This window comes from Manis pentadactyla, chromosome 17 (genome assembly GCF_030020395.1).
Source record: "Manis pentadactyla isolate mManPen7 chromosome 17, mManPen7.hap1, whole genome shotgun sequence".
In the NCBI taxonomy this organism is placed as follows: Eukaryota; Metazoa; Chordata; class Mammalia; order Pholidota; family Manidae; genus Manis; species Manis pentadactyla.
The window spans coordinates 14637818-14661630 of NC_080035.1; the positions used below are offsets into that span (position 1 = coordinate 14637818).

Consider the following 23813-nt stretch of genomic DNA (forward strand, 5'->3'; position numbering starts at 1 on the left):
CATGAATGTCTCAAGCTCACCTAGTCATTTCATATCTAATTCATATCAAGGTACTGAACAGGTGCTATTTTCCTAGCATAAGAGAGAGTATGTGTGTGTGTGTCTATATATATATAGAGAGAGACACACACACACACATGTACACATGTATATACATATACATACATAGGTAGATAGACATACATAGATATATATAGATTTATATAGATATAGGTACAGGTAGATAAATATTTCCCTTCTTATATATCTCCCTTTACATATACACTAAGGAGAGATGGAAGGTGAAACACTTGGAGACAATATAAGACAGTATTTACAGTAAAATGCCACCCTGAATATACTGAATATTCAGTAGAGAAATTTATGGTCGAATAATAAATACCATTGTGAATGATCTGAAAGGAAAGAACTGGAAACACTTTCATTTCTTAAACACACTAACATTTATCTTTTTGAATTACAAACAGAAAGAGCTCATGGTTTTTCTGTGCTTAAAGTACTTATAAAAAGCAGAAAAGCCACACACCTTTTTGTTATTCCACCTCATTTACCTCTTATACCTTGTGAGTCCTGACTAGGAAACATTTTAGTGTCCAAAGTGCTGGCATCTTTTTCTCTTTCTGTTCCCTTTGCTTTGCTGCAGGATTGCAGAGTATGGTTAAACACAGGCTTACTGCCATGTAATTACAGTCACTTAATTACAACAGACTTTTTCTCAGTTTTGTCTCTTAGCCTCATGCAGAACTTCCATGTGCTGGAACACAAACCGTGATTTTTCTATCCAGGTTTTCTTCAAGACCAGCCCAGGATTAAGCAGACAGCAAGCTTAACAAATACACTAGCTGGGATGAAATAGCTATTTTGTCTTTCTAGTGAACAGATCCTGTTTGAATACTTAAGAAAGCACAATAATACCCTTGTGGTTTCCTAGGGAAATGGTCCAACATCCACTGGCAAAAGATATGTTGCAGAATTTGCTGGTCTACCGGGCATGCCAAATGTATGATACTACACAGGATCGTTGACTTTTATTAAATGTCATTCCAAAACCAAACTTTGCTGGCTCAATGAAAGGAGGCATTCTTCTGGATAGAACTGTGTCTTATACTTTATTGCCTTCAGAAATGGCCCTTTGTTCCAAATGATAAACTGGCATTTTTTTTAATTGTCATAAACCTCTGTAACCTCAGTGTCATCAAAGCAGCAATTGCGTAAGTCAGACTGCATTTCATATTGCGTGATGTGGGGGGAAAAGAGAGAGAGAGAACCACCAGGGTTTTGCTAGGCAACATTTTTTTCGAGGCCTGTTTTCTAGGGCAGCACTGAGAAGCACAGTATGAGGCCAGCACGTTCACTGGTCCCAGGTGAACTAATCCCAGGCTGGTCCCGAGGGCTCTGTTCTACCAAGGGAGTATAAAATACCAGGAAACAGCAGTAAGGAAGGGGATAAATGTTTTCCTTTTCAAATTCACTGATTTCCTTGCTGAAAAAAAAAGATTTTCTTTTGGTTCATTGCTTTCAGTGTGCCTCTGCTGTTGCTCTTCTAAGCCTTTCATTGCCCCGTGACAGCCAATTCAATTACAGGCAGGGGGGATGTATTAGAAAGTAAAAACTTCTTTTCCAAGAAACCATTTGGATGCTGAGGTTTGCAGGGGCAGGAGGGAGAAGGGGAGCCCCAATTTGAAATGGTAATTTTCTTTCCCTTCCTTTCCTGGCAGACTTCAGAGAACTTTACCAGCTGGCCGATCTTTCGTTGCCATGAATACCAAGGACATCCCTCAGATTTTACAACAGATCTTCACCTCCACCATGTTGTCCAGTGTTTAAGAAGTGCCCTTCATCACCCTGATGACCCCAGGATTTGAAATAAGGTAGGAACAAAGAGCGCTCTGAAGAAAAGGAGCCATCTATAAAATAAGCCCGTGCAGTGACCAGACAATCGGCGCACTCCTAGGACTTCTACACTTGCTCCATGTTCAGAATTCAGGAAAGTGGCCAGAGGCAGACTGAGTGTGGAAATCTACAACACTGAGGGGCTCGCAAGTCCTTAGGGGAAGCAAACTGACCTGCACTTTATAAGTTCAGGGAAGGTGGTTGGACAGCTGTGGTGTTTGGCGTGTTTCCAGAAGCCTGTGGGAAGGGGAATACCTTGCTTTTTGCCTTAACACATCATCTGGTCACCTAAGGTAACAGAAGTGACCCCATCAAATTAAGCCTTTGATGCCACCTTCTGACATTGAGATACAAGTCTGTGCAAACCCACCCAACCAGCTCCTGTCCACTAGTTATTTCTATTTTCTCCCCCATTCTGTATTGCCCAGAAAATAGTGATTTTATAGTATTTCACCCAATGAAAAGCCTTCTAACAGCAGGACTTTATAAAAGGTTAGATTTTCTCAATTCCATTTCCTTAGCCAAAATAAAAAGGAATCTAAAGACTCTGGATTGCTTCCTTACACACGTGGCTCTTTAAAGGCTCTTTGAAAAATAAAGAGCCTGCATCCTCTTCTCCAGGCTGCTGGAGGGGAAGATAAAAGCCGTCTTGCCTGTTTCTTCCTCTTCTTCTAGTCTTCTCAACAGCTTCACACATTCTCATGTCCAAATGTAATGTTCAAAATAATAGTTGCTTATGTTTCTACTTAAAGCAAAGTAAAAACAAGTCAGTATGTTTGAACTGAATGACAGCCAAAGATTTATTCAGCTGTAAAAAAAATTTTTCGAACCTCATTTTTTTTCTTTCAAAGTATACCTTATTCCCACCTACTCTTAAGCTGACCTTTCTTTATCAATAGGCTCAATGTCACTTTGTTTAAAATCAAATGCTACAGCAGAAGTCAATCTTTCTCCAGCCATATAATAAAAAGTTCCTCTTCACCCTTGATGGCAAAGTCAGAAACGCTGGGGGCATCGGTGTGTGGGGGCTTTCTTGACATGAGTTGGAAAAACTAGTCTTGCTAATAATGTTACCTTATTTACCATATATAGTAAAATTGTTCAGATCCACTTTATTTTAATCAGTTATAGGAAAGAATAAAAGATAACACCCATTTGTTCCACCACCCCATCCCCTATCAACTGTCAAAGAAATAAAGGCAATCAGATTTCCAAAATGACATTGCCCAGTGAATTTGCATGGCTTGTCTTGTTTTTCTAGCCAGACGCTTGCTCTGTATGTTGAATTGTCCAATGATGCAAACAATTTGAATCCAGTAAGTACATTTAAAAATATAATTGCATTTATAATAATAACAACAGCGGCAACAGCAAGCATATGCTGATTATTTGCTATGTGCAGGTATGCAAAGTGATTTCATACATTATACCATTCAAACCTCAACAGTGCATGCAAAACAGGTATTGTTTTAACCTCATTTTACAGATAAGGAGAGTAGAACTCAGAGGCTCAGAGAACTTTAGACATTTTCCCAAGGTTTCCAATATTAGACTATTGATTAATTGTGCTTTTAACATCCTCACTTTACAAAAAAGGAAACTGAGACTTGGAAAAGTGGAAGAAAAGAGGGCACACTCAGGCAGCAGCAGAGCTGGACGGCACTGGCCCCCTCGCAAGCTTCCTTATTCTGACACACTTTCTCCTTTCTCCCAGTGCATTTCTCTTCATGCCCTCAGATTCAGGGGTAATTAACAGAAGAGCCTTTTAACAAATCCTCCCTGCGCCTGAGTACCTGAGTGAGCAGAAGCCATTTTTTTTAACATGGAAAGAATGTTCTCAAGTAATTTAATTTCCCTTTCCCCACTGGCCAGACATCCTTTGCGATTGTTTTAAAAAAAAAAAACATGTAATTCCTGGCTTTTCTTATTTGTGAAAGGAAAGTACAGTGGGGGAGGAAAGGGGAGAAGGAAGACAATTAAGGGTTTATTTTCCTTCTTCTTGAAATACCTAAGACATTTGTGCCTTCATTATTAAATGTACTTAATTACAGGCCCCTCCAAGCTGTTCCCAGGCCCTTCCTAGGGCCAGGTCGTCATAATAAATGCATTGTGTGCCTCAGCGGGGGTTCCACTGCAAGGCATCTAAACTGGCTCCATCTCCCCTGTAATGCTGAGAAGGCCCATTGTTATCTATGAGCAGCCAGGAGTGAATGCTATGAATAGCTGCCCTATACGATGTGTACTCTGCCCGGAGTCTTTTATGTGCCCCAGCAAGATGACCTCATCACACATGGGGCACCTCGAGCACTGCCACCAAACGTGGACAAGGCCGGAATACTCAAGCCCATCGCATGTTTGGAATGGATCGTTTCATTCTTTATACTACACCCTTTCCTGTGAACTGTCAGAGGAGGAGAGTCCATCAGCACCAGCAAGATTTCCTCTAAACAAACTGTAGGGCTTTGAAAGCCATGTAGAAGTGGTTTTCCACAGACTGCATAGTCAGGCCCCTGAGGCAGCCCCGAGCCTTCCACGTCTGTCCACCCGGCTCCCCCCCACCGTGCCTGTCACATCAGCCACGATTCAGCTCAGTGAACAAGGTGGAGAGAGATGAGACCTGGGGAACAAGGGGAATAGTCGATTATTGTTGTGTTTCCCTCTTTTGTTTCCAATAATCACAATTATAAGAAATATTCCATAAGTTCTAAGCCAGTATCCCCTGCTTGGATAACTTTTTTCTGGAATTGCAACTTAGGAATAGCCAAATGTCCATTTGTTTTTTGGTAAATTGTACATAGCTTTTTCATCTTATTACAAAATAAAATGTCTACTTTTTAAAATTATTCTAACCAGTAACATGTATGGCTTTTAAAAATACTTAGATGAAGAGTCTAATTTGCTTCCACTTTCTGGCCAGCATTATATCATACAGTTCTTATCTATTGCCATTCCTTTGCCTGTTTACTAAGACTGTGGCCAAAGTACTAGAGGTAATAGAAAGGAATGCCGTGTTCTATCTTGTAGGGGGAGTTTACACACTCCAGGTGTATTAGTCAGTAGAAAGGAAGTTCTAGATGCTGCTCAGCCACTAACTACCTGTGTACACTTGGGCTAGTCACCTCTGCGTCTCAGTTGCTTCATCTATGAATTTTAAAAGTTGGACAAATGATCTCTTAACACTCAAGTCCCATGTTCCTGTATCTTATACAGTGAATTGAGTTTGCCTCTCATATATCTTACAGAAACATCATTTTTGTCTCCAGAACCCCGCACACATTTTAGTCCCTATTGTACAGAGGATTCTGGCACCTATATCAACTGTCCCAACAGAATAGTGTGACTAACTAAATACACATTCTAAAACTTCCATACACGTCACTAGAATTGGACAAGAGGGGCTTTCCCCCATCAGCGGGACAGATATTTCTGTTGGATGACAATTCACAAGATTTCTGTCCATTGTCTCTTATTTTGCATTTTGCTGCCTTAAAATAAAATTCCATATCTGCTGATATGCACAGTGGGATCAAAAAGGATGAGGAATTGGAAAACCACTGCGTTCCAAGAGCTGACCTTTGTGCCACGCTGAACAATATGCAATTGTGTGTGTGGTTTTTTTTTTTTTAATTGTTAAATCCTGTAAACAAAAATCTCCTCCAGGGAGAAAATATGCTTGCCAAGCAAACTTCTCAAGTTGAGAATGACTTGACACTCTATTTTTGAGACAAAGCGCTGTCTGGAGCTTTTACCTTCAGACAGAGACCACGTCTGCTCTTGCACAGCAATGCATGTTGGCTTTGGAATACCAGGGTTACATAATTTTTTAATTGAGAGGTGCTTGTGGTATTTGAAGGTGCTTGTGGTATTTGACTACTCCAAGCAAAGTATAACACTCTTTCCAGTTGGTTTAGATCCAGAGGGTGGGGAGAACATCACGTTCTGCTCTAAGGAATCTCATCAAGGGCCATGTCGACTCCAAGGAGCATCAGCCACCACAGCTGGTCCTCCCCTTCAGCAGGCACCAGAGTCTCCTTGACCCTTCCCTGTTCCCTCCTAAGAGCTGCCAGTGCTTCCCTTGAAGGAACAATCAGAGTGTTTCTCAGTGAACTCTGACTCCAAAGACAATGTGTGTGACCCTAAAGGAGTCTCAGAATAGAAGGATTTATTAACATTATGTGCAACTCTGAAGCATTAGCAATGTTTGCTAGAGTTTAACCTGGAAATGGAAGGGAAATGTCTGCCCGAACATCCCAAAGCATTTTTGTCTCCTTATATAGGCCTCACTGTGGCAAGAAAATAATGAACCTGTCAAGAGTACTTTGTGTAACTGATCTCATAATGCCATAGGTGAAGCCTTATTTATTGAAATGAAGGAAAACAAGTATATTTACTCAGGTCATTAAGGTTGGATTTTCAAGTGCAATATATGTACATTAATAAATACGAATGCTAATTTAATGAGCTTGACCACTTCTTCATTCCAGATCTAATTAAGAAGTCTTCCGTCATTGGGATTCTAGGATTGGAGTGAGACTTGGCAAAGGTAGTTAGTTCATTTCCTTTTATGGGCAATTTTCTGGCACATATGAAATTCTGCCCTGAAAACACTGTCCTAGAACAAGCGCTTCCAGGCCCAGGAGAAACCAAGTGGCAACTCTGGGGAAGCACCTGTCGACCAGCCTTGGCCTTCCCTCCAGGGGTGGTTCCCATAGAGCCCAGTCTGGTGAGGAATCGGAGGGTCTCTGTAGCACTCCAGGATGCTCAGACTCCAGGGATTATGGGCAGAGGATAAAAAGGGCAGATGACAAGGGGTACCCCAGGAGGCCCAGGGCAGAGCTAATCGGCACATGGTTTGGGAAGTTGAGCTGTGTTATTTTTTTTGCAGTTGACAAAAAAGGGGTCTTTCTCTGAAAGTGTCCTTTAGGGCCCAATGCTTTTGACCAACCAATTGTTTTCAAGGCTGATAGAATATGCACGTCCATACACTGCAAGCTCAAGCACAGGATTTGATATTCAATATGTGGCTCCCGAATTAAAGAATCTCGTTTGCTCTGCAAGACCATTCATGGAGACTGAAAGGCAGAAAGAAACGGGAGTGCTCTCTGCCGAGGTGGAAGATCGTAGCAGCTCCACAAAGCTGCCTGAAAGCAGACATTCAGTCACTTGGCTGGGCTACAGCCCCACACAGCTGGCCTGGCTCCTTGCCCCCTAACATCTGAAGTCTATCTGTAGAGTGGTGTTTCTCAGCAAGAGGGGCTTCTCTTTTAAAATACAAATGGCCCTGAGAGGCTATCCATCATGCTCATCTTGGTCTGAATTCCTTCATTGAGTGCTTTCCCCCTGGCCCCAGCTGAGACGAAGGACCTCAGACAGGGTCTATGATGGGGGCGGGCAGCTTGGAGCATCTCTGGGCCTGGGGCACAGTGTGAGGGCTTGAGACATGGGCAGATGGGGCGGGGAACAGTCTTCCCGTGGGCTACACATTGGCCTCTGAGTTCTCCCAAGAGCGCCGACTGGAACCTTTGCCGGGTGTGGACGGGCTGTGGCTTTGTTCTTTGAAGTCTGTCTTTCTTAGAGACACCGAATTTCCACCTGCATCTGGCCCTGCCTCAATGGAAGCTCTGCCTTTCTGACATCTGGGTCACAGAAGCAGGCACGGCATGCATGTCGGGGGTGGGGGTTTCCCTAGCAAGGGCCTTTCAACCCGGGCACCTTCCACATAGCACCTGCACAGGTCTCTGGTGAAGTGAACCAGTCAGAGTATTTTGTTGGTTTGCCAAGGGAACTTGTAGCCTGTGCTGTGAACCCTTTGAGAGAGAACTTACACCCCTGAAGGCCATAGCTCTTACTGGCAGAAGAAGGACTGGTCCGTACCCCACTGGGCAGCGTGGCAAACCATGGGTTAGTGTTTGTGGAAAGAACATTGTAGTTTGTGAGCCCCACCCTGGTAAAGGCTGGACTGAAATCAGGTGAGCCTCTTAAACTCAGACGGTCCCTCCTGTACGCTGAGTACACTTCTGCTAGGATGTTTTCTGAAATATCTGTAATTCAGCCTTTAGCAAGAAGCTATTGTGCAACAGTTTCTAAAATACCTTAAGTATTATTTCCTTAGCACTAAAGAAAGCAGTGCCTCTGAAAAATGAATGTGGCTTTTTAAAGGAAAATAGCTCCTTTTTCTGTTTGAACATGATTCTTTTTTTCCTCTTTTAAAGAGAGCCAGTTTTTAAAAAACTGAGCTATAGTTGACATATGATATTATATTAGTTTCATATGTACAACATGATGATTCTATATATGTACACATTACAAAATGATCACCACAGTAAGTCATGTTAATATTCATCACCACACATAAACAGGATGGGTTTTGCATTTCCTGATCCTTGCTCTGCCAACAACCTCCCTCCCCATCATTACTATCACCCCCCAAGTGCTTATAAATAAAGACCATGGCATCAATTTCCCTCTTAAAACCCCTTCTGCTCCTCCCCATGACAGTCTAATTTGTCCTGTCATTTGCACATCATTAAATCAGACTGTCCCACCCAGGTCTTCTGTGAAGACTGACTTGAGTAAGTCAGAGGAGCCAAGGGGCAAACACAGAAGGCAGGGGAGTCAGCATGTGCACTGCAAAGGCTCGGCCTGGTTTCTGCAGTCAGATCTATCCCCGCCCTACCATGGAAACCAAGAAACCGCAAACTCCACTCTGCATGGTGCTGGCTTCAGAATCAAGGGTATCAGGGTGGCAACCTGCACCTGCCCCTAAAAGCCCCCTGACTCTGGGCAGGTCTCCTGGGCTCTCTGAGCGCCTGTTTTCTTAACGATGATAATTATCTCATACCCCAGGGTTCATGTGACAATGAAAATAAAATAATGAAAGCACATCAGACAAAACGTTTCTATCCAGTTCAAGAGGTGTTTGGTTTTAAGCCCAAGAAGAAAGTGGCCCTTCAAGAGATTAGGGACTACGACCAATTTTGTTTGGGGGCCAGGACATCCTTTGGCTGGTCAAACACCTCAGAAGGGGTGCAGAGCCCAGAGCAGCCTGTCCGTGGGGATGCATGGAGAGGGAACCAAATGGAAGAGCAAAGCAGTGTGCACTCTGGGAGGACAGGTGATGGGAGGCCACCCCCTCCAGGACAGACTCCCTCCGCCCCCGCCAGGGCAGTGCAGAGCCCATGCTTGCTGTCTGATTTGCAGACATGGTTCTGATCATGAATTTGTTTCCTGGTTAGAATTTCTTTCCCAGGCTCCCCATCACCTGCCTCTGGGTCAGGTGCAATGGTCTTCCCTAGGAGTGCCTCCAAGTTGTTTGCACCACAACCACAGATTTCCTTCAAGAGACTGTTAGCACCAGGACAGGTTTAAAAATAAAGATTATTATAGAGTCAATCTGAGATGCCTTCCTGGCCTCTACTCTTTCCTCAGACCTGGGGAGAAGCCCTGACTCAACCAGGTGTTCAGATGTCCCTGGAAAGAACTGATCTGTTTAGGGGAACTCTTTGCGGAGTGACCGAGGAGTCTCACAAGGCTAAGTCTGGGTGCCATGTTCCGACATGTGCACTGAGAACAATACAAAGTATTATTATTACACGAGGTAATAGCTAACTCGTATCTAGCACTTCCCACGTGCCAGGCACTTCCAAGCACTTTACAAAGATAAACTCATTCAATCCTCACAGCAACTTCATGAAACAGGTACTGTTCTTACTCCATTTCATTTAAAAAACAAAGACAGCCCCCTCTGGGCTGAGGGAGAGGGGAGCATGGATGCACCCTGAGCTTAGCACACAGGCTGGTAATGCTTCCACAGCTACCTTCCTCCTCGTGGCGAGAGCAGGGCTTCGTCAGCTGCTGGTACACGCACAGCTGAGGGAGGCCGAGGCACCACCGTGCTGGCTCTCCGGCGGGCGGGACTGGGTGAGCCGGGAGCAGTCAGGCAGTCCCGGGGGAACGGAGGTGGGGCGCAGTCTGGGTGAAGGCCTGCACGAGGAACGTTCTGAGGTGGGGCAGCCGGCAGGACTGTTCTTGCTGTCGCTGGCTGCCACTGTCCAGCCATGGATTTCCAAGCAAGGCCCAGCCCTGAAAGCAGCCTCCTCCTCAGAGCCCCTGGTGGCCGTCTGTGCTGTGCAGCTGCTCACCCGGCCCTGCCTGGCGGGGCTGAGGTGGGAGGCCTGTGGGCAGCCCTGGCCCTCCCGGAACCCGGAGCAATGGCAGCTCCACAGAGCAAGCCTCCCTGCCTGGAGCAACTGCATCATGTGGCTGCTGGGTTTAGCTTGCGTTTGTTTTTCTCCTTGAAAATGAGCTGAGAACCGTCTTTTACCCAATAGTACAAGTTGGGTTGGTGATGAAAGGTCTGTCACGCAGAAGGAGCTTTGGGGAGGAGCTTTCATATTTGCAAGCTCGTTTGTTGAAAACAGCTTGCTCTGTGACAAAAATTTTTTAAAAAAGCAGAGGTGGAGGGTATTGGGAGGGATGGTCAGAGTCATCTTGGCCATTGTGAGGCTGTGGGGCTTGCTGGCTGATCATCATGGCTGCCAACCATTCCATCCCGACACACAGCCCAGGAAGACCCTCAGACTCATAAATCTCCAGAAGACAGGAAAAGACTGATAGCCTATGTTCCTCAATTGAAGCAAAACTGCTTCAGCAAGTTGCTTTGCAAGGAGCTTCATACAACCTAGATTAGTCATATGGGATGGATGGATGGATGGATGCACGGACAGATGGATGAAGGGTGGGTGATGCCATGGGTGGGTGGACGAGTTGAACAGGAGAAAATCTGCCCTATTTAAAATACCTCAGGGAAAGGTGATTCCAGGACTCTTATTAGTACCCAGAATAATAGCAGCAGAGCAGAGGCGGAGACTCAGCTTCAGCCTCAGCAGGAACCCTATCACCCCTGCTAGAGTGGCAGCAGAGGCCCCCCTGCCCCTGTAGTCCATTTACAGGAGAGACGAGGAGCCTCATGGAAAGGATTCCATCCCAAGAGAAGAGCAACTCAGACACACAAGCCTGAGCCTGTAACAAAATCCTGGTGGTGGGAAGGGCAAGGATGGTGTGCGGTACTGAAAATGACTTTGTGCGCAGGTCAACCCCTGGTGACAAGCGGGCATCCAGGCAGCTGTGCCCAGAGGACACAGTGACACCCAGAAGAAATCATTTTCCTTTCCTATGGGTTCCTGAGACAGCCCCAGGGGACCACATGCTGCTCAGCAAGGCACAGAGGCCTTGCAGCAAATGCCCTTGAGCTCAGGGGCCTTGGCTCAGATCATGGCTCTCATACCAACTCATGCTCTGTCCTAGGGAAATTGTTCTTTTTTAATTGAAATATATTCACAAACCATAAAATTCACCCTCTTAAAGCATACAATTCGGTGGTCTGGGATATATTCAGATATAGAAATTCACATATACATATTTACATATATTTATATACATACTATATATAAATTCAGCATATACACATCACTACTACCTAACTCCAGAGTCTTCTCATAATCCCTAAAGGAAATCTCATACTCTTTAGGAGCCATTCCCTACTGCCCCTCCCTCTAGCCCCTGGAATCTACTTGCTGTCTCAGTGGTTTTTTGCCTATTCTGGACATTTCATATAAATGGATTCATACAATATGGGACCTTTTTTTTGCCTCCTTCACTTACCATATGTTTTCAAGGTTCATTCATGTTGTATCATGGTCACTATTTCACTCCTTTTTACGGCCAAATAATCTCAATTGTATGAATGTATCACATCTTGTTTATTCAAAACTTTTGGCTCTCTCCACTTCTTGGCTAATATGAATAATGACGCTACGAACATTCATGTGCAGGCTGTTGTGTGGACATATGTTTTCAGTTCTCTTAGACGTATAACTAGTAGTGGAATTGTTTGGTCATATGGTAACTCTAACCTTTCTAGGAATTTTCCAACTGTTTTGCAAAGTAGCTGTACCATTTTGTATTCACACCAACAATATGAGGACTCCAATTTCTCCACCTCCTTTCCAACATTTGTTATTTCCTGACTTTTTGATTATAGCTATTATAGTAGATGTTAAGTGGTATTTCATTGTGATTTTGATTTATGTTTTTTAAATGCCTAAAGATATTGGGCTTGCTTCTCTTCTTATTAGCCATTTGTATATCTTCTTTGGAGAAATGTCTATTCAATTCCTTTGCCTATGTTTTCTAATTGGCTATTTCTTTTTTGTTGAGTTGTAAGAATCCTTTATATATTCTGGATACTAGAACATTATCAGATAAATGATTTGCAATTATTTCCCTCATTCTGTAGGTTGTCTCTATTGATAGTGTTCTCTGAAGCACAAAAGTTTTTAATTTAATGAAATCCAATTTATCTACTTTTAATTTGATAACTTGTGCTTTTGGTGTCATACCTAAGAAACCATTGCCTCATCCACAGTCATGAAGATTTATGCTTACATTTTCTTCTAAGAGTTTTAGAGTTTTAGCTCTTACATTTAGGTCTTTGGTCCATTTTGAGTTAATTTTGTATGAGGTAGGGGTACAACTTTATTCTTTTACATGTGGATATCCAGTTTTCTCACCACTACTTGTTGAAAAGACTATTCTTTCCCAATTGAATTGTCTTGGCATCCTTATCGAAGAATAATCAACCATAAATGTATGGGTTCATTCGTGAACTGTCAGTTCTATTCCAGTGATCTTTATAACAATCAGTGTGCTGCTACCACATAGTCTTGATTATTGTAGTTTTGTGTAAGTTTTGAAATTGAAAAATATAAGTCCGACAACTTTAGTCTTCTTTTTCAAGATTATTTTTGCTGTTTTAAGTGTCTTACATTTCCAAATGAATTTTAGAATCAGCTTGTCACTTCTAAATTTAAAAAACCCAGGTTTCTGTTTATCAAAGACTTCTTTAATTACTTTCATCAGTACTTTAGTTTTCAGTGTATAAGGCTTCCTCTTTTTTGTTAAATTTATTCCTAAGTATTTGATTCTTTTGATGTATATTAAATTATTTTTTTAATTTCATTTTCAGATTGTTCATTGCTCATATACAGAAATATAATTGAGCTTCGTATATTTATCTTGTATCTTGCACCTTACTGAACTTGTTTACTAGTTCCAACAGGGCAAGTTAAAACACCACAAAGCTCACTGTTCTTAAGATTCGGCCATTTTTCTTAAATAAATGCTCCCAACTGTTGCAAGTCTTTGGTTAATTTCCAGAGTTTTGATAAAGTTGATTCTGGCAGTTTTTTGCCAGTGTTCTCATTGCTTTTATGGAGAGCAGGATTTTTGGAGGTCCTTACTCCATCATTTCCACTGACATCACCCCTGCTAAGAAAGTTTCTTATACTGCCATTTCCTCAACTGTATTATTATCTTTCCATAGTTTTTCAGAGATGATTAGTAAGATAATGTGGTCAGGCCCCTAACACTACCTGGTACTAGGGGATACTCAGGAAAGTTCTTACCACCAGAGAAAGAGGAAGTGGCTGCCTAACGTTGTTCACTGACGCACAATGCAATCCTCAAATGAGTCCGTTATTCCCAAATAGTCCACCAGCTAACCCTAGCCTGGGCTCCCTGCCTTTCATCCTTGTGTCCCTGTCAAAGCTTACTTTCCCCGAGCTGTACCCCCTCAGTGTCTGATCTCTGCTACATGGTGGCATGCTAATTACTAATGTGTCACCTCTCCAGGTAACCAAGGGTCTGAGCCCCGTTGTGGTCACAGGTCTGAGTGAGCTCTTCACAGAGCCTGAAGGCAGCCACAGCCATGTCCGGCCATGCTTTTCTACATCTCCTTTCCAACATTTATTATTTCCTGTCTTTTTTATTATAGCTATTCTAGTGGGTGTTAAGTGGTATCTCATTATGATTTTGATTTGCATTTTCTTGATGACTAATGATACTGAGCTTGGGAGAGGCAGCAAAACCCCTTCCTCTGAAGTCATACCAACCCCATTCACCAGCACTTCAGGCCAGCCCTGGCTAGGAGGACTTTTGTGGTTATGATCGATTCTAAGACTAAACCCGGAGGTTAGGCGGTCTGTGGTATCAACCAGAGAGAGCAACTGAGTACTGACAGTGCACCTCAACCCCATGCAGAGCCCTTTCCAGCTGCACAGGCCTCCCATACACACTCACATCACCCCAGCCTAATGGCAGTCCTGAGGTTTCATTAGCTGGGTGCCCAAGACCCTCATCGGTGTGGTGTGCCCCAGCCCTACCCCAGTGCTCCACTTGTGCGCCACACTCCCAGCCATCATAGCTCCTGACTGGCTTCACGTCTGCTGTCTCCTTTGCTGGGAGAGATCTCCCACTCCACACCCCACTGCTTAGCCCTCAGTCCTTTGAGTACCTCGCATGCCCATCTGAGAGAAGAATTTCCTGAGGCTCTTCTTTGCCTCATAAATTTATTCACCCTTCAACAAATATTTGCTGAGCACCTGTGATGTTTCAGGCACTACCTTTGGCTGGGGATACAACAGTGAACTTGCTCTTGTGGAACATACATTTTAGTGGCAAGAGCCAAAAAATAAACAGAAAATATGTACACAATGATAAGCTTTGAGAATAAAAATAAAAGAGGATTAGGGTTGGGTTGGGGGCCACTATTTTAAACAGGGAAGCCTCTGTGTTAGACAACAACTGAGCAGAAGCCTTACTCAGCAAGTAAGTTCATGTGGATGCACAAATACCAAAGAGAAGAGCATTTCAGCCAAAGGGAACTGCAGGTGCAAAGGCCCTGAGGTGGAAGAGTGTTTCACAAGCTTAAAAAACAGCAAGGAGGCCAGTGTTGCTGGATTGAAGTAAACAGGTAGGAAAGTGTCATACATGAGGCCAGAAAACCAGAGAACCTAGGCGATGTGGAGCCTTATAGATCATGGCAAGAACTTTGCATTTACATGATGTAAGTCTGGAAACCAATGGAGGGTTCTGAGCAGAATAGTGACATCTTCTGAGTTGCATTCTGAAAGGATCACTCAGGCTACTGTATGGAGAATAGACTGTGGAGGACCAAGGATGGGATCAGGAGGACCCATTAGGAGGTCACAGCAATAATTCAGACATTGTATGATGGTGGCAGGCATCTGGGTGAACAGTGGAGCAGGTAAGGAGTGGTCAGAATCTGGACATATTCTGGAGGGAGAGCCAACAGAATTTGCTGATGGATTAGATGTGGAATGTGAGAGAAGGACAGGGATCTAAGAGACTTTGGGACTGCAAAACAGAAAGCGTGAGGTTGCCACTTACTGAGATGGGGAGGCCAGGTAAAATAGATGGGGTGGAGCCTGACCTTTCCCCTTCTGCCTTGGAGGCGGTGCTCCTCCCTCACAGCACAAAGACCCAGCTGCGGCGTGCCACCCCTTCTGCGGTGGTTTCCTTAGCTGTCTGCAGACATCTGCAGGCTTTATCCTTTGACTCTCCCTGCTTGTGGACTGGAAGCCCTTGGGACATCTCCAACTAAGATCCTCTTTCCTCAGGTCACATTGCATATACAGGGAAGAAGCAGTTTGTCCAAATGGCTGAACAGAGGGAGCACCCTAGACCCCCAAAGAGCAGTTCCCACGCCGAGGGATCGATGTGCTCAGACAGGGCTGGCGGAAGGAGGAAAGGCATCAGGGCCACACGCTCAGAAACACCCCAGTCCTTATAAAGTAAGCGGTACAACACAGGTGCTTAGGGCATTCTTCTGCCCAGAACTGAAACCAAATCAGCCTGTCCAAGAAAGCATTGCCAGTCCACTTGACCTCATGCCACACCTCCCACTCCAACCCTGCTTTGAAGGTGAGCATATTTCAAAGGTTTTTTTTAATACAATCCAACCAAGCTGTGCTCAGGAATATCTCCTAGTAGAGTCCACCTGCGTGGGGGATGTGGCACAGAGATGAGAGAGCTCGGGGCTGAGTCTGGGGTGTTGGGGTGTTCATTCCTGCCTGGGCTCAGGGACAGACTGTGGTGGTCAGGTATCAGAGAAGAATGAGAGAGTGGAGGATCCCCAAAGGCACACTGGCTTGAAAACAGGTCAAATCTCAATCACAGACCCAGGAGCCAGAGCAACCCGCTCCCCATGAAGCCCCTGAGTCAGCCGCTCCGCAGCTAGAGGACAGACAAGCTATTCATTGCACAGAATCTCCCCCCAAGATCTGCCGGTGGCTGGGACCCCCCCTGTTTATCTAGCTCCCCAGACACTTCTGTGAACAGAGCCCAAGTAACTTGATTAAGGAAAGATGGAATGAGAAACGTTTGCTCCTTGGAAATTGCTAACATCTGTCCTGGCTGGCAAACCAAGGCAAAGGCTCTTTGTAACCAAGGAAAGGGAATCCCACGGAGTGTGGGTGTGGGCGCGGCGGCTGCCCCCTCTATCCCAGCTCCCTGGCCACCACCCCCCACCAGGGACTGCAGGGAGAGGCGCGACAATCAGCAGGCCACCCGGACATGCACTCTGACTCCGCCATGACGCTTGCTCACCCTTAAAGTGGGTGCTTAGGCTCTGAGCTTCAGTGTCCCCCAGGCTTGTGAGGAAGAAGCGGCAGATGCTCTCGCAGATGCTGACACGGTAAGGCGGTAAGTGCATTAGGTTAAGTCGCCCCCGGACCCCTCATCTGCCACTGGACCTATTATCTGACACTCAGTTAAAGCCGAGTCAGGCTCTCATTCCCACGCCTGGAAGACCTCCTTTCTATGGGTCCAGAGGGAAGACAGTGAAAGGACCATACATAGACTGTTTGCGTCCACCCCGGAATTCGTATATTGAAAGCCCATCCCAGGGTGCCGCTATTTGGAGGCGGGCCAGAACGAACAGGCCCCCATCAGGCACCAGCGAACAAGGAAGCAGGCTCTCATCACGCATCTGCTCTGCCGGCACCTTGATTTTGGACTTCCAGACACCAGAACGGAAGGAAGTAAATGTTTTTTGCCTAAGCCACACAGTCTATGGTATTTTTGGTATAGCGGCCCAAACTGCTAAGACAGGCCAGGATGGGGTGGAAGCTGGTGTCATGGAGGAGACCGCCAGCACAGTGAAGTGCTCTGCTGGTGACCAAGGGCCGGCCTCAGGGAGAGAGAGGGAACGCTGTGACACCGTTTCGTAGATGATGACACGAGGCCTGGAGAAGCATCTAAAGATGTGGCGGTCACTCACTCCCTTGCCTGCCCAAGTCAGCAACAAGATGGGGAAGTGCTAAGGGACAGCAGCTCTGGGATCTCCCATGTCTGCACGATGGAGCCACTTACTATGGCTGCAGCTCCTTCCTCCTTCCAAGCGGACTCCAAATGAGGTCCTTGTAGTGAACGAAAGATGGCCACGCTTCTTATTTGTTCTCTCCTAAGAGGTGGACTTTATCCTTTTCCCCTGAGCCAGGGCTGGCCCACAACTGCTCGACCACAGGGCGGTGGGAGTGATGCTGGGAAGGTCCCCCCGCCCCACCAAGCCCTGAAAAGGCTTCTCCTGTGGCGCTGTTGGGAGCCCTGAGCCTCCATTGAGAAAGTGCGGCTCCTCTGCCAGCAAGTCCACATGGAGGCACCATGCAGAGAGGCCACATGGGAAGATGGAGACGCCAACTGTCCCCAGGCCCAGTGACTCCAGCCTGTCATCTGATGCATCTGACTGCAGCCACACTAAAGAAAGACCCCAAGTGAGACCAGCCCAAGGACAGCCCAACTGAGCCTCGGCCACCCACAGAACCATGGAAGGAATAAAATGCTCACTGTTTCAAGCCATTAAATTTGGGAGGCAGTTTGTTTTGCAGCAATAGATAACAGAAAAAGTCCCCAGCACTGTTCTTAGGTAACTTTCTGCGTCCCCATCTATGAATCAGGCTCTACTGGCAAAACCCCATCCTCTCATCCCCCGACGGGCCTCTCCACAGACGGCTTTAAAATGCAAGCAAGCCCTTTGTCCCCTCCCGCTCACCTGGGTCCCCCTCTGATTCAGACCCTCAGAATGGCCGTCCCCACCCCTCTCTCTCAGCCCAGGGCCCACCTCCCGATGCAGACCCCGATGCATACAGTTCCCTCCACAGCCTCCGCTTAGGGGTGGCTCTAAGTGCGTCCTCACAGGCCGTCCTCCATCCTCACGCACCCCACCCGCACTGAGGTTGCTGCCTCCCAAACCCACCCACTGGACAGGAGCCCTATCTTCCAGATACACAGGAGGATATTAAAAACTCTCATTCCAAACTCGGGCCTGCGTTCAGAAATGAGATGGAGCAACTCCCCGGCAGAGCACCCACATCGGCAGGCTCGGAGAAACCGCCTCCCTCCGGGCTCTGCCCCCAAATGCCTCCCACAGGTAAGGCCCGCCTGCGGAATGTGGCCGAGAGACCTGTCAGTCCCCGGGTCTGGGAGCCCCAGGCCAGCAGGAAGGGGCCTGCCGAGCGGACCGGACCCTGTGCAGCCCCTTCTCGTCCTGTCACCTTCCCCTGTCACAGCCAACTTGCAGCCCCGGTGCCTCTGGTTGGTCTCAGGGCTGTGGGTCGCCTGAAGGTAAAAATGGGTCTAGTTGTTCACTGTTGCCCTCAGAAGAGCACAGACTCCAGAGTAGACAGACAACTACAGCAAGTGTCACCCTGTCGCCTCGGCCCTGGGCTCTGCCCACTCTGGCCCTTCCCAGGGTGCCTGGCTCAGGAGTACGGCAGGACTCCTGTCTTGCCCAGAATCTGAGCAGGGAAAAGCCAGGCGGGAGACTGGGGGCTGTTTTCATTATGCAGCATGTTGAGAGTGATTTCACTTGCTGATTCCTGCAAAACAGCAACTGTGCCTTATGCCTCTTTGTCTCTCTTGTAGTTTCTATACCAGAGTTTCTCAACCATAGCAATTTTAAACCAGGTAATTCTCTGTTTCAGGGGTGGGTGAAGGAGAGCCTTCCTAGCCTCCACCCTTGGGTACCAGTAGCAGCCTTTCTCTTCCCAGTTGTGACAGCCAAGCTGTCTGCAGATGTTTCCAGCTGTCCCCTAGGATGCAAACTACGCTCACATTGAGAGTCTGTAGATTGCTTTAGGCAGGATGGCCATTTTAACAATATTAATTCTTCCTATCCATGAGCACGGGATATGTTTCCATTTATTGGTATCTTCCTTAATTTCTCTCATGAGTGTCTTGTAGTTTTCCAAGTATAGGTCTTTCACTTCCTTGGTTAGATTTATTCCTAGGTATTTTATTATTTTTGATGCAATTGTGAATGGAATTGTTTTTCTGATTTCTCCCTCTGATAGTTCATCTTTAGTGTATAGGAATGCAACAGATTTCTGTGTATTAATTTTGTATCCTGCAACTTTGCTGAATTCAGTATTAGATCTAGTAGTTTTGGAGTGGATTCTTTAGGATTTTTTATGTACAATATCACGTCATCTACAAACGGGGACAGTTTAACTTCTTCCTTGCCAATCTGGATGCCCTTTATTTCTTTGTATTGTCTGACTGCCATGGCTAGGACCTCCAGTACTATGTTGAATAAAAAGTGGGGAGAGTGGGCATCCTTGTCTTGTTCCCGATATTAAAGGAAAAGCTTTCAGCTTCTCGCTGTTAAGTATGATGTTGGCTGTGGGTTTGAATAAACAGTATCAATTCGTTTATTTGAATCTTTATTTATTTAATCCTCTAATTTGTCTTAAATCCCTTCTGAAAGAGATGTTGACTTACTGGGTCAGATAAATTAGAAATGAGTGAATGATTGGGGCAATCCTCTTTAGAAACTTCAAGTTTACTGAAACTCGCCAGTAGTTTGTAATCATATTTGTATGAGGACTTCAAATATGTAAATTATGGTTAAACCAGAAGCAACTCAAGTAAATAACAACTAAGCCATCAAAGCAAACTATTGTGGTATGTTAAATGACTGGATTCTGTGTACACTTTTTTGTTTTTCAACTTTTTATCTTTACATTTTGGGGTTGGTGTGGGAGTAAGTCTACATATCGTTCCCCTTGCCTGTGGACTCTTCTCCGAGAACTCAGCTCTCAGTTTTACAGGCCCTGCCTGGAAATTCCAATCACCTTTTTTTTCTATTTTTGTTTTCTTTTTTTGTATTCCTAAAAAAGGCAAAGCACCCTCCAGGATATCCACACTGCTGCAGAAACTATAATAGCCACGGAATGACTTACATCTGACTGAGAAATTAGAACTTCCTGGAGCTACTGGTCATGCGGGCGTCCCTCTGCTGCTGCTGATTTTAGCTGATTACGTTTTCCCTCTGCTCTACTATGGGAAAGTTAAAGTGTCTTATTTGAACCCACAGACCCTGGCGCCTGGAGAAGGGCCCCAGGTTGACGATAGGCCAGAGGCAGGCTGACCAGAGTGGCTGTAGAAAGTCTCAGCAGGCCACCCCAGATGCTCTGTGGGGGGTTCCGCCGCACACATTTCCAGGGCCTCATGACCACGGACTACTGTTCAGCTAGTTCGGGGTCAGCACCCCTGTGCAGGCAGCTATTCCAGAACCCTGGATTCCTGTCAAAACAAAGCCCTAGAAACCCTGTGAGAAGCCTCCTAGTTTGAAAAATTAAAGGAAGGAAAATCTGACCTAAGCCCCTACTAGGGAAAAAGTCCTCATTTCCCAGCAACATCTGCGTGAGCCAGAAAGCACAGGGAGGAGGAACAGGGGCTCCTGGGGGTCCACCTCCTCAAACCCTGGCCACAGAGCCTTTAGGATAAAAGTTTTGCATCCCCACGAGTCCCCAGCTACAGTACAAAGGTTTCTTTACAAATGTGCTGTCACTTTCGAAGGCTGAGAGCAGGGCTGTGAGGTCACACACTGGGACTAGGCCACACTGATGAAGAAAGCGAGCAATGGAAGGTGGGTGTCCATGGCCCTGGCGGGGGTGCAGGGGAGGCAAGAAAGACAGGACGACACTGGTCAGCTCTAAGGCTGACCAGCCTCCCACATCTCTGCCTGCTCGAGCCTCTCTGTCCCTGGGCCAGGGCCGCGTGGCCCCACTTTGAGGTGGAGGTGGCAAAATGGCCTTCTGCAGAGGCACATCCGAACTGCTCCTTCACTGCGGTCAGCCTCCCTGCTTAGAGGCACCTCTCCAACGGAAGGGGGGAAAGACTCCTGTCGGAGACTGAGTCACAGTACGGATCTCCTTGAGATAGAAGATGGAAATTTTAACCTTTTCTGATTCCTGATGGGTCAGTGAAAAGGAACCGCTCTGGAGGATGGGGGCTCTGGGCACACACACTGGGCTTTGGGGACATCATGTGCCCTTGACCAGGGCTCACAGGGTGGTGGAGGGGGCAATGCTGGCCCTTTGGCACAGGGGAGGCATTCAGGACCCTGGAACCCAGAGGGTGGGCCGGATCAGCGCCTCAGTGGGACCTGCCCCTCTCCCACAGCGGGAACAAGGCCAGGCCTTGGGAGCCACCCCCAGCTGTCCAATAAACGCAGCTGGCCGGACCCAGCTCATTCCCCTGCAGCCGCAGGGCCCTGGGGATTGAACAGAAGCCCGTGTCTGCCAACAGAGGGGACTTTGTTTCCCAGACGGGCTGGACTTCTTTCTCCCCTCACTCCATGGGGGGACAGGGCTATTGAGGGGAGCTTAGGTTTTTGTTATTTTCAGCTTGGCAAAAATGTAAATGTGAGCGTTCACACTACTGTGGACTGGCTGCAGCCATCACCATGGCTCAGACCTCAGCAGGGAGCACCCGCCGAGGGTCCATGTGCGCCCAGTACTCCCCTTCCTGTGAGGAGACCTGAGAGGCCCTGTGCACAGTGGTGGCAACTGCATGCACAGCTGAGAGGTGAGGAGCCGCCTGGCACCTGGTGCCATGTGGCTTTGGAAGCACCCGGAGACCTTTGCTACAGCAGCACCGGGGCCCTCCAGCGACGCCTCTGCCCACCCTGGACCCTGCCCCAGCCCCCACTACTGATCCACTTCCCTTCCCCAGATGAAGAGTCTCTGTTCCTGGAGTCCTCATGGCACCTCATTTAATCTTCATGAACATTCACTCATTCATCCATCCACCCAATAAAGCATATTGACAGGCTCTGAGGTCAGACAGAACAGGACAGATACGGGGCAAGGAGCTACTGGGGAAGACAGAAAGTAAACAAATACAAAAGGGATGGGTAAGTGGTAGTAACAATAATACCCACTAATTATTGAGCTTGTGGTATGCTGGGCACATATAAGCTCACTCATCCTCCGATTCCAGTGCCAGGGACTCACGCCTCCCCAGGGTTACAGACTGGGCTAAGTTGCTTGGCCCGGCCACACGGTTGGTAAGTGGTAAAGCTGAGAGGACAGCCTCAGGAGTGCCTGAAGGCTGCTCCCCCAGAGGCAGCCCTCAGCTTTCAGAAGCCCAGAAGGCCAGTCAGCTGGGCATGGGGGTCGAAGCTGCAAAGCACAAACGCACGGGATGCAGAAGCCGGAGGTGGAGACGTGGGAGCCCCTCTGTGGGTCAGGCTGTTGCAGAGCCCTGGCCTATTCTGCAGGATCAAAGGCTGGTCCTTGCAGAGCTCGGGCCTGGCCCTAGGGAGAGGCAAACACTGCTGACTCCCACTGCCCAAGTCATTCTGGGCCCTCTAATCCCATCCACCCAGGGTCAGGGTCCCAAGGACCCAGGAGGCAGGGTCTGGTTGCCAGAAAGGACTGGACCCAACCAGATGCTCCCAGAAGTTGATTTTGGACATGTGCATAGCAGGACTGCTGATGTGCACAGCCAGGGCCCAGGTCCTGGCCTAGGAGGAAGGGGCAAGAGCCTGGACAAGGAGTCCAGTGGCCTGACCCTGGGTCCCTCTCAACTGCGCCAAGTTGATTAAGCCACTCCAATGGTAGAGACAACCAGGGGAGAGGCCAGGGTGCGCAGCCTGGCGCTTGGTGTGCCCAGAGCAGGGCCAATGAGCATGCCAGCCAAGAGGAGGAAGGGTTGGCTGCAGCGTTCCACGTGGCCAGCCTGTGAGAGGAGCAGGGGTGAGAGTTGAACAGAGGTCCCATTTGAACCAAAAGAAGGTCATTATTTTTTTTTTGCTCATGAGACAGTGACATTGGCAGAGAGCGACCCAGCGCCTCAGAGGAGCAACAACCCAGGGGCAAAACCGGAAAGCAGAGCCAACGGCTGTGAGGAAGGACGGAGGTCTGTGGGGGCCGGCAAGGGGGTGCAGCGCCCCCACCGGCAGGTCTCCAGAGCCCTTGCCTGCCGCCTGCGGGGCGCTTGTGGCGCAGCCCCTCCTCCGCTCCACGGGGAGGCTGACCGCGGCATTGGGCATTCTTGGGAGACGTTGGTGAGAGTTTTTCCTGTTTCTCATAATCTCCTGCTTTGTTTGACACACAAAACCAAACCACAAACCATGGCTTTCTCCATCATGAGGCCCCACATGAGTCATCCCCACAGACCACTGTGGAACCCAAGTGCGGGGGGACAACCCCTTGAGCAGGAGCTCAGTAATGTGCTCAATATCGAGAAAAATATCCCCAGAAGCCCAGCTCCCATCGAGCGACTGCTCTGGAGAAAGCCATATGGCAAAGCAGATGGGGCGAGTCGATGGGTCCCTGGGATGTAAATTCGTGCACAGGTCCCCGCCCACCTCTCAGAGCGTGGAGGAGGCCTCCGCCTGCCAGCCCCCTTCATCCTGCCACCCAGTTCCGTCCTTGGGTGAACCCCCCTTCCCCGACCCAGAGCAGCTGCCCTCGGTCACCCCTTGGGTCTAGAGTGGGACCAACAATGAGGAGTCCCTCTCAGCAGGACTGACCCGGGACAACCAGAGTAAGGACCTACGCTAAAGCCTGTGGTGGAGACCTGCAAGCCCTTCTGCAGGCTGTGCGGTTTGCAGAGTCCTGGCCTGTGTTTGCAGAGCCCCAACCACACTGAGAGGTTGATTTCATAAATTTTAAGATCTCTCAGCAATGACTGATTAAGTAGGTAAGGAAATCTATCACAAATCCTACAAAATCATTAGATGTTTTAGTCTACAAGAGAAGGGAAGTAAGAGA

At 47.3% G+C, this 23813-nt stretch overlaps 1 protein-coding gene across 4 annotated transcripts in view; it reads left to right on the top strand.

Annotated features, from left to right (window-relative positions):
- Window positions 1-22998, top strand: part of VWA8 (von Willebrand factor A domain containing 8) — a 392879-nt gene extending 369881 nt beyond the window's left edge. For 2 of the 4 annotated variants that reach the window (XM_036932427.2, XM_036932431.2), the window contains one exon: window positions 1719-3109. In XM_036932427.2, coding sequence (XP_036788322.2) covers window positions 1719-1827 — 109 coding nt within the window. In that variant the 3' untranslated portion in view covers window positions 1828-3109. Of the gene's footprint in view, window positions 1-1718; window positions 3110-5795; window positions 6359-22862 lie in introns of those variants that run through there. The other 2 variants (XM_036932428.2, XM_036932430.2) reach the window with 2 other exon arrangements.
- The last annotated feature ends 815 nt before the right edge of the window (window positions 22999-23813 follow it).